Source organism: Cydia amplana, chromosome 10 (genome assembly GCF_948474715.1).
Source record: "Cydia amplana chromosome 10, ilCydAmpl1.1, whole genome shotgun sequence".
NCBI lineage: Eukaryota > Metazoa > Arthropoda > Insecta > Lepidoptera > Tortricidae > Cydia > Cydia amplana.
Window position 1 is genome coordinate 6,133,438 of NC_086078.1, and position 10,276 is coordinate 6,143,713.

Genomic DNA, 10,276 nt, shown 5'->3' on the forward strand with positions numbered 1-10,276 from the left:
GTGTTACCCGAGGAAGTGACTCGTCGGAATAACACTCCCCTTCTAATGGATTGGACTGGAAACGGGGTTATGAGGTTTAGGCGGTGTCCTGATTCTGGGGTGTCGATTTTCATTTGTTATTTGAGTTTGATGTATTGAGGGCCAACGGGGCATCTATAAAGTTCATATTTGGAAGGCTTTGTTGAACCGTTCTATGAGGATTGTGCTGTGTGTTACTCATAATTAGATATTGCTATTAGCTGAATCATTTGCGTTGAAACCAGCAACGTAGAAATGCGAAATACAAATGAAAGTACCTATTTAATAAATATTAAAAGACACTGGTAATACTGAAAACGAATTATGAAAGCATTGCGTTTGCCGTCGTTCCCGTTTGAACCTCTTGTCAATTACTAACTACTTAATACAGAATGGTATATTTCGGAATAAAACAGTACATAGTGCAATTGTATCTCATTTAATTGAAATTAGCATATGTTGAAAATATCTCCTCATCCTCAATATTAACGTAATTTTAATGTATTATGTGTTTTGTCAGCTCTATTTTATAGCTTCTCCCACTTAACCAACACCTTTATCACTTAGAAACAATTCAACAGCAAAACATTAAAAAAAATTTAGTGCTTATCCAACCAAACTTTTTAGTGCTTATCCAACCAAACTTTTTAGTGCTTATCCAACCAAATTATATTGTGAGTGTTTACAGTGAGACATTTCAAACAAATAAGGACTAAAAAGTAACATCCATATTTATATTATGTGACACCACCATGGGCTGCGGATCGTCCGGGAACGTGGTGCCAGTTGACGGCGCCAATGGCACCGCGAATGGCAACGCCAAGGCGAATGGTGCCAATGGGCACCACGACGATGGCTTGCCGACGGTGGTCCTGCCAGAAACGCCGGTTAAACCGAAACCTCGTGAGTATTACGCGATCACGTTTTAATAATAACAGTGATTAAAAATGTAGCTCTTACAAAAAAACACAACAAGCCCTTTCGTTTGATATGTCACCCCCCAAAAATGGCCGCCAAGTTTAAATTTCTTTTATTCGTGTTATCCATCTTTGGGTTCCCCAACTTACATAGTACTCAATTTCAACTAAATTGGTTTGGACCAATTAGTTTTAGAGCAAATTGGCGTGAAATTAGGCATGAAAGCGCCTAGCAAATGTTTAAGAGCAATGGGCATAGAAGCGCTTGAGATTGCTATTCAATAACACATTTTTTGACAATAATGTATCAGCGGCTTCGATCAACACGAAAGGGATGCGGCATTCGCACTATTTCCCCTCTGCCTAGGTACAAGATCAACTGATCTAGCGCGGGTAATAAAACTAGTTGCGCTCGGATTTTTAACTAGACCGAGTCCAGACGCGTGAGTGAACACAGCAGCAGAAAAAATGCCAAATTGCTCGGTTTTTTGTTGTAAAAAGAGGTCAGGGACATCAAATTTACAAAAAGAAGGTGTTACATTTCACATGTAATATTTTTTTTACATGTCATACGTTTAATAACATTTAAACACGATTATTATATTTTAGTCTCATGTAATTGCTGGATTTATCGATTTTGCTCGGCCAGTACAAATTGCGGATCGGTCGAGCGACAAATCCGACTTCTCATCTCTCAGAAAACAATAAAATTCTTTGACAAAAATGTGTTAGTGTGCGTGTTGTGACACTTGTGATTCGTCCATACACAAAAACAGATCGAGGTGTGCAAGATTTGTCTGTGTAGGGTGTCATTTTCTATGTATTTGTGTCGTCATTACAGATTGGATTTTGTACGTAAGTGTGTGAGAAGTGCGACTGTGTGCACGTTCCCCCCCGCGAAAAATGGCAGAATGATTTGAATGTCAAGATATCGCTTGGGCCTATCCCTTCCGACCTGTCGGAAGCCCGTGTTGATCGAAGATCAGCGGCATTCAAGGGAAGTCAGTGCTATCAAACTATAACTTGACAGATATTCAGGGGTCATTCTCGGAGAATATGCGGCTGCGGTTGCATCCAATTGCCACGACTCTTTTCATACATTTTGTATCCTCCTAAGGCCTAAGGGTACTTCTAACAAATAAAACAAATCACATTACATATCAAAACTTTTTTGTAGTAGAAGCGGTGCGAAACTTGCACCTTTTTACATGTAATGTAATTGATGGGATTATTATTATCGCTCATTATTATGTTTTGACGTACGTACGGTACGTAGTTACATAACTATTAAAATATCACAAATGCAAAATTGATATGCTCATCGTATTTATTTATTTGCGGAAGTTCATTCAATTTTATTCGTTAAATATTAAGTCCTCTTACTAATCAAAAAGTATTTTAGAGCATACCGGTGTCCGTAAGTGAAACTAATTACGTCTCTTGTTTTATATTTCTCTGTATGACTTACACGACTCTATTCAACTGAAGCACTCTATTTTCTTGTGTCAAAAATAAACTTACAATTGACGACACAATCAATGAATATACATACATATTTGATGCACATAAACTAAAATTAAAAACTACAACTACAATAATAATAACTAAAATTATAAATAAAAGACTGTCTCCAGCTCAGTTTGTGTTTATGTTTTTTTGTGTGACTTATGTTTTTGTTTATGATGTGAAATATTCTTATATGTACGTAGATACCTATTTATATTCTAATTGGCACTGTTTTGATCAATATTTTATAATAATAATTTGCACTATGGACGCACTTTGATCTTTAATGTAAAATTCCATATTTTAATTGTATATTGCTGTCTGTGTTGTCTATTTCGGTATTAAACCATTCAAGCAAATGATCAAAAAAAAAATATCCACCCAAATGTCAAATTGATCCATACTGCGATTGGGGTTGTTTATACCACAGACACTATAGAACTCAATCAAAAACCTCACTGAAACGGTTGCAAACAACCGAGTTCAGAACTCTTAATAGGTAGGTAATGCAACTTTAAAATTCACTGCGCTAAAAGGCCCCATAGAGTCGCTCGCGTAAATCCTTTCAACTCTAATCGCGCTGCATTTTTTATTTCCAATCGACTAAGTACCGCTATTGAGGCAGCGCTTGAGAGAAAAATCTATTAAGTAGTTAATTTTTCATTGTCAGAGAATACCGGCTAATGTAAATCTGAACGCTTTAATTAGAAAACTTTGTTAAGTATTTCAATGTACATGTATATATACTATACATACCGTCCAGCATTTTAAGTTCTGGGCTACGCTACAGTCGCTATTGTATAAGAAGGGATCCCTTATATTATATATTTTTTATAATGATCGTGATCTTATAATAATTAGCTCTGGCGATTGTGGGTTCGAATTGTCATACATAGCTCAGTTATATAACTTAGTATTTTTCTTCGCATTCTCTCAGATATATTTAAACTTATCATACTTATCATGTTGTGCTCTAAATTATTCTTTTTTTTTTAAGGATTTTGCATAAATTAACTTATAATGGAACACTTTTAGGTACAGAAATGATTCTATATTTTAGTTCTAAATATTATCTTAGTTCGGAACATTTAATCCCCTAAAAGATTGGTTTCCTATATGATCACTCTCTTCGTATTATTTTCCAGCAATCGCCTTCGAAATCCCTTTGGAAGAGTTTGACGCACATCAACGGACAGAAACACCTCCACCGCACCTTCAACGCCTTATGCATCCGCCTCAGCAGGAGATTAGTCTGCCTGACATAGAGGAAAAACTGGCCGAAGCCGAACAGAGGAGACAACAGGTGAGGAGTTAAGAGGTGCTTGAGTTTATTTTGTAAGAAGAGTTCGTTGAACAATCACAATCACCTCCGCCAGACATACCTGCAATACCTGCTGCAGCCGCCGCAGCAAGAGATTATTCTGCCTGATCTCGAGGAAAAACTGGCCGAAGGCGAACAGAGAAAGCACCAGGTGAGGAGTTAAAATGTGTTTGAGTTTTCTCATCAACGCATATTCATCTTCGTGGAACTTACGTATACATCCCGTGCTTTAGCCATTATAGCAAGAGATATGTCTGTCTGACTGACTGCAAACTGGCAACTGGCTGATTCCGAACAGAGAAGGTGAAGTTACAATTGTTAGATTCGTTAGATCAACGCATAATGACCTCCACCGCACCTACAACGCACACTTGCTTCAGCCGCCGCAGCAAGAAATCAGTCTGCCTGGCATAGAAGGAAAACTGGCCGAAGCCGAACAGAGAAAGCTACAGGTGAGAAAAGTTTAAAGTTCGACGTAATGCAAAGCACACCTATGCCTCACCTTCAACGCTAACTAAAATTCCTGTAGTATTCCTGTAGCAATACATCAGTCTGCTTGGAAAACTGGCCAAATCCGAACAGAAGATGGAACGAGGAGAGAAGGTGTGGAGTTTGAATTATTTCTGTCCCTAAATTTTGTAATTCATTTTGACTTTTATATCACGATGTTGTTGCGACTTTTACCTCAATAAAAATTGCTTTAGGCATACCTTTAGCTAAGGTTTACCTGATAATCAATGAAACGAATGTAACTAGTATTAAATGAATAAGTATACTAAAAAAATAATACAGGTATCTTATCTCCGTTACAGATTTTGCAACAAAGGGCGGCATCTGCGCAAAAGAAGGCACAAAGGATGACCAGGTCTTTCCAAAAAATGGATGGACTCGATTCGGAACATGTAAGTTAACATGACTTCACAAAAATTCACAAATATCTAAAGCTATCACTTTGCTGTTAAAACAAACTGGATGCCTTTTGCAATCAGAATAACTCAAAAATAGTGAAATATTTTATACAAACAACTAGTCAAAAGTTCAAGCAAAGATAATTAGCTTTACAAGCTTTTATTTACTTTCACCTGTCCCGTTGTCTGTCTGTAATCAAATCTTGCAAGTTAAATTTGATCCACTTCCCGGTTTCCGATTGAGCTGAAATTTTGCATACACATGTAAGTCGGGTGACAATGCAATATTATGGTACCATCGAGCTGATCTGATGATGGAGACAGGAGGTGGCCATAGGAACTCTGTGATGAAACAACGCAACCTAATTGTGTTAGGGGTTTTTAGAATTGTCTCGATGAGTATTAGTTGCCTGTCGTAAGAAAAGTACAGTCAGCGATAAAAGCTTGTACCAAAAATAAAGTTTTTGCCAAAAACTAATTAATAAAGCAATATCGGAGTTGTTCAGTCGCGATACTATGTCACAAATGTACACTTACTGTTTTGTATTGACCATGCCTGTATGATTACCTATTCAGTTCTAATATAATCAATTTTTAATTTCAGGAAATGGTGGATACCATCAAACATGCCCCGAAGACGTTGACCATCCCACCCGATCCAGGGCTAGTTGAAGATAAAAATATATCATAATTCATTATAGGACATCGTATATTACTAATTAATTATAGGTATTATGTTATGTTTTTCTATCAATCATTTTTGGTTTACGCAATGTTAAATTGTTTATACTGATACTACTGATACTAGGGAAATGTAAAATTGTTTATAATATATAAAATGCTTGATTTGTTGATTAATAAAAATAGAAAAGGTAATCACGGTCAATATCCCGATCGATATAAGTCTAGTTATTGTGTGGCCACTCCTTCGTGAAGTCCAGTTTATCCCGCCATTGCCGGTTGGGTATACGTAATGTGTAATTAAGAAAGAAGCGTCAAACGTTCAAAATTAAAAGAGAAACAATTGAATACAGTAAAGCAGGCACAAAGTTGAATTAATTAATTAACATTTTTACAAATCGCAGCGCTCGTCGCTTAGGGATGAATATTTCCTAAATATTACATAATATATTTCATAACGCTCATTTTTTGTCATATTGTCAGAAAAGGCATTACTGTGGCTGTAATTAGTTTTTATTACATAGTATTATTATCATTTATGGGTTTAGCAGTGTACGAGTATTATGGGACCAAATGTATAAAATTAAAGTATTACAAAAAACAGAGAAGAAAAAGATTGCAAAACTCCGTTCTTAATTAGTTATTCGTTTCGATTTAACGTTTAATTAAGTAAGTATAAATAATTGTAAGAGATAGCAATGTGTTTAACTGAACTGGCGCTGTATTGTCAAATTCTACAATCAATAATATCTAACTTTGAAAGATAAATAGAAAAAGAAAGAAAAAAAAATCATTTATTAAATTATTAGACACTGGCAGACGATCTTTTTGCAGCTTTTGTAAAATTCATAACAATAAAAAAGTCAATAATTTTGTTTTTTTATTGCTTCATTGTAAAATTCTCCTTACTGCCACAGAATAAATAATAGTACTAGGTACAGAAGACTCACTCTCTAACAAAACGCGTCTGTTACGATCAGCACAAATATAGCCGCTAGGTAGCGACAGCGCCACGCGCGGCTTATGGCTTTCCCCAAAATTGGGGTGGAACGGATGTACTTTTAGCTACCTGTACCAAAGCGACGAAATCGCGGAGTGAGCCACGCCTGCTACTGCCTCCAGTGTATTTATTTCTATACTAAATTTCATATTTAACATCGTGGCTAAAATATGCCACAGCAACAATTTCTCGCTATCCCTATGCTAATCCGGGCTGTGTAAGTTGTCTGTGTGCCCCAAGTTTCAGATAACTAATGCAATCTCTGCTCGCTCGCGGTGACAAGTTCAGAGGCGACTACTTGCCTAATTACTTATGCTCAAGACTCAAGTTTAGTGCGTCTTGGACCACAACACACGGAATCTGCGAGATTACCCCACGCAAGAAGAAATAAAATCTAGAAAGAAAGTAGTTTACTATAATAAAGAAAAAAATATATAGGGTGTCGCAGATTTCCGACTCTAAATTCAAATAATTTTCGAATACGAAGTGCAAGAGAGACGTGGGGAGTGTGTTAGTTTTCTGAGTGTTCCGGATTGATTGGTACCTAATTATGGATTGGTGGCCAGGGCCAGCTGAGCATCGTGCATATTATATTGTATGCTATTGAATACTATTGATGAATATCATACCAAAAGATTTTCACTTAGGAGCGCCCAGAACCAAGAATAGTATGGAGTTACCATCACACGTGTCTTGCTAGGGCGCTCCACTGGTTAAGGAATATGCAGAAAAGTTTGGAGGAGTGCGTACCGGGCCTACACTGCAAAGGTCGAAATTAAGAAAAAAATACTAAAAACAAAATACGCATTCATCTTCTTTTAACAAAGATAATTCCTTCCAAAGAGAATTCCTTTCGCTGAGGATGCTATGGAGGCTTTGGCTCTCAACCCTGATGCGGCGGCGCCAGAAAGACCGGATCGTCAGCGTTTGTGGGATGATGTGGGAGTAAAGCGGGTCCTCGGGAGCTTGGTGGAGAGTGCAGTGGGTGTAGACAGGGCAAAGGGCAAGGGTCATTGCAGCGTCGAAGCCTGAGTCTATACGCGGCTTCACGCGCTTCCCTCTCCCAACATGGGTACACTGCTTGACAACGACGCGACGCGGATTGCTTTTGCTATGCATGTGACCATGCCTCTACGGCACTATTGGAGAGAACAGCGGTCACCACGCGTTGAGTTGTTGAGTGGTTTACGGGTACTGGTACTCTGTTATAAAACTTAAAATAAGTTTTAATAATTCGTACCTTAATTACATAATATAAAAACAATTGGTACACTACATATAAGAAAAGCAACATTGTATACCTAGCAATTCTAAAATGTAACCTCCCACCTTGTAACAGAACTCTACTTCTCATTACATTCCATCCTTGGCCTCGCTGAAGGCAGCAGTAATGAATTTTAAATCCAGCCTCGCTTCGGAAAACAATTTAGTTGTCTCCCCTTATTTCCCAAAGGACTGTAGCTTGCGGGTTTTTAAAGTTTTCGCAGTGAAATGAGTCTGTGTTGTACCTTTAAGGACACTGGAAGTAGTTTGTTTGCAGCCGGCCGAGAATATTGACTTTACAATATCAAATTAATGTAAGATTTTTCTTCACTTTGCATTGATACAGTTTTATGACGGGTGTGGCCTGCAACAGGAGCAATAAATTAAACTTTACTGTAGGTTGTACTCCTCAAACTGACCAACATTTGTTCAGCAACTTATAAAAATAATTATAGGTGACCGCAGCTCACACGTGTACATATGAAAGAGAGTATATAAACAACTAATTTTATTGAGAATTTAATTAACTAACTTAAATTTAAATTAAGGTAGAGAAATATAAACAAGAAAACATGTAGACATGCCGACATAGACTTATAATTATCTAATATAGACGAATCATAAGTGACAATCGCAGGGTCCAACAACACAACAACCAAAACAAACATCCTTATCAAACTGATTGTAACGTGCAAATATTTATCGTAAATAAATAAAACTAACTAATATAAAAGGTAATTGCTGATACAGATTTTATTACATCAAAGAATATGGATACACATATTTTACTAGTACTATTGACTGTTAGTTTTATACAAATAACAAAATGCCTAGTCGTAGAGTCCAGAGTGATAAAAATTGCCCAAGGATCTGTTCGAGGATATAAGGCTCCTGATAGTCAAATATTTGAATTTTTTGGTATACCCTATGCTACAGTTCCAAAGGGTCGCCATAAGTTTAAGGTAAATTAATTAATTTAATTTAATGATTATTTAAATATATTTGTAGCTATCTAAGTAGGCCAGTAATTGATAAATCAAACCTGTAAGATAGTTTGAAAATAAAGCAATCTTTGTAGCATCTTTAAAAAAGACGCATTTAACCGATCGATTTTCCGAAGTGATCCCATGAATTGCTCCGTAAACAAAGTTTTATACGGAGCACTAAGAGCTGTTTTAATATTCTTATCTATATAGATTATTGTTTGCCTACATATATAGCGCATTTTGTATGATACTTGCATTGATACTTACAACATTGTTGATGTACCTGTTCTAATCATTTTCATTTTTCAGGCACCACACTCTGGACCAATGTGGAATGATACATTGGAAGCAGTAGACCAGTTTATTGCTTGCCCACAAAATCCCCTTTTATACCCGAAAGTACCAACAAGAGAAGACTGCCTAGTAGCTAATATCATAACACCTTATAAAGGCACGAATCTTTCTGTTTTAGTGTACGTACATGGAGGGGCGTATCAGTTAGGTTTTGGTCATGCCTTATCACCGAAAACTTTGGTGGACAGCCAAAAGATAATAGCAGTGACGTTTAACTACCGGCTTGGAGCCCATGGCTTTCTATGTCTGGGTACTGATAGTGCTCCTGGCAACGCAGGCATGAAAGACATTGTGGCATTACTTCGTTGGGTGCAACAGAATATTGCTTCTTTTGGAGGAAACCCCCATGATGTAACTATAGCTGGATACAGTGCAGGATCTTCAGCGGTTGGTTTGCTGATATTGTCTAGAATGACTGCTGGGTTATTTAGCAAAGCGATCCCAGAAAGCGGTGCCGATGTTGGCACCTGGAGTGTTCAATTAGATCCAATAGAAAATGCTAAGAAATATGCCAAGCAACTAGGTTTTAACAAAGTTGAGAATATACAAGCTTTAGAAGAGTTTTATCAAAATGCAGATTTTGACGAACTAATGTCTGATGCTTTTGAGACCAAAAAGGATTCTACTTTTCATTTTACTCCATGTATTGAACGGGACGTAGGAGAAGAAATATTCCTACATGATAGCCCTGTAAATATTATCAGACAAGAGAAGTACAATAAAGTAGCTATGTTATACGGATTTACAGATATGGAAGGCTTATTTAGAATGCCTCAATTTTATTATTGGATCTGGGATATGAATTTACGATTCTCAAATTACTTACCTGCTGATTTAATATTTAAAAACGAGATTGTTAGAAAAAATGTTGCGAAAGAAATAAAATCATTTTACACCGCCAAAAATTCAAGTCTCTTTACTATTACGGGATATATAAATTATTTTACTGACGTTATGTTCGCCTATCCTGTCCTAAGGTCTATTAATTTGCGTTTGGCATCCGGAAGTGAAAATATTTATTTATACGAGTATTCATTTTCGAAGAAGTATTCCCACATTAATTTGCCTGGAGCTAGTCATTGCTGAAGCTATTCTTGAAGATACTGTGCATTGTATATCTGAAAAATATTATACAAAGGAATATAAGGAGATGAGGGTAGTATTGCGAAGAATGTGGATTAATTTCGTGACAACTGGGTAAACGCAATTGAATTGAATTTATTTTTAAATTATTAGGTATTATGAAGAAGCACCTTAAATTATAATGGAATAACATTCTTTTTTATTTGTTTTTCAGTAAACCTCTTTCGCAAGGTGCTCCT

General features: G+C 36.7%; 2 protein-coding genes across 3 annotated transcripts; both read left to right on the forward strand.

Annotated features, from left to right (window-relative positions):
* Positions 1–757: 757 nt before the first annotated feature.
* Positions 758–5,370, forward strand: LOC134651542 (uncharacterized). 2 transcript variants are annotated; one of them, XM_063506648.1, is made up of 5 exons: positions 758–921; positions 2,338–2,352; positions 3,587–3,744; positions 4,575–4,664; positions 5,275–5,370. In XM_063506648.1, exons 1-5 carry the CDS (start codon positions 771–773, stop codon positions 5,359–5,361), a joined length of 501 nt encoding a protein of 166 aa, XP_063362718.1. In that variant the 5' UTR covers positions 758–770; the 3' UTR covers positions 5,362–5,370. The 2 variants fall into 2 exon arrangements, with proteins under 2 accessions (XP_063362718.1, XP_063362719.1); XM_063506649.1 differs by lacking the exon at positions 2,338–2,352.
* Positions 5,371–8,892: 3,522 nt separating this feature from the next.
* Positions 8,893–10,040, forward strand: LOC134651618 (carboxylic ester hydrolase-like). The gene has a single exon (XM_063506717.1). It carries the CDS (start codon positions 8,928–8,930, stop codon positions 10,038–10,040), a length of 1,113 nt encoding a protein of 370 aa, XP_063362787.1. The 5' UTR covers positions 8,893–8,927.
* Positions 10,041–10,276: the final 236 nt, after the last annotated feature.

Coding starts and splice junctions, on each gene's coding strand:
- LOC134651542 (XM_063506648.1), top strand. CDS start 771: ATGGGCTGCGGATCGTCCGGGAACGTGGTGCCAGTTGACGGCGCCAAT. Junction 3,745..4,574: donor CCGAACAGAGGAGACAACAG/GTGAGGAGTTAA, acceptor TCTCCGTTACAG/ATTTTGCAACAAAGGGCGGC. Junction 4,665..5,274: donor ATGGACTCGATTCGGAACAT/GTAAGTTAACAT, acceptor TTTTAATTTCAG/GAAATGGTGGATACCATCAA.
- LOC134651618 (XM_063506717.1), top strand. CDS start 8,928: ATGTGGAATGATACATTGGAAGCAGTAGACCAGTTTATTGCTTGCCCA.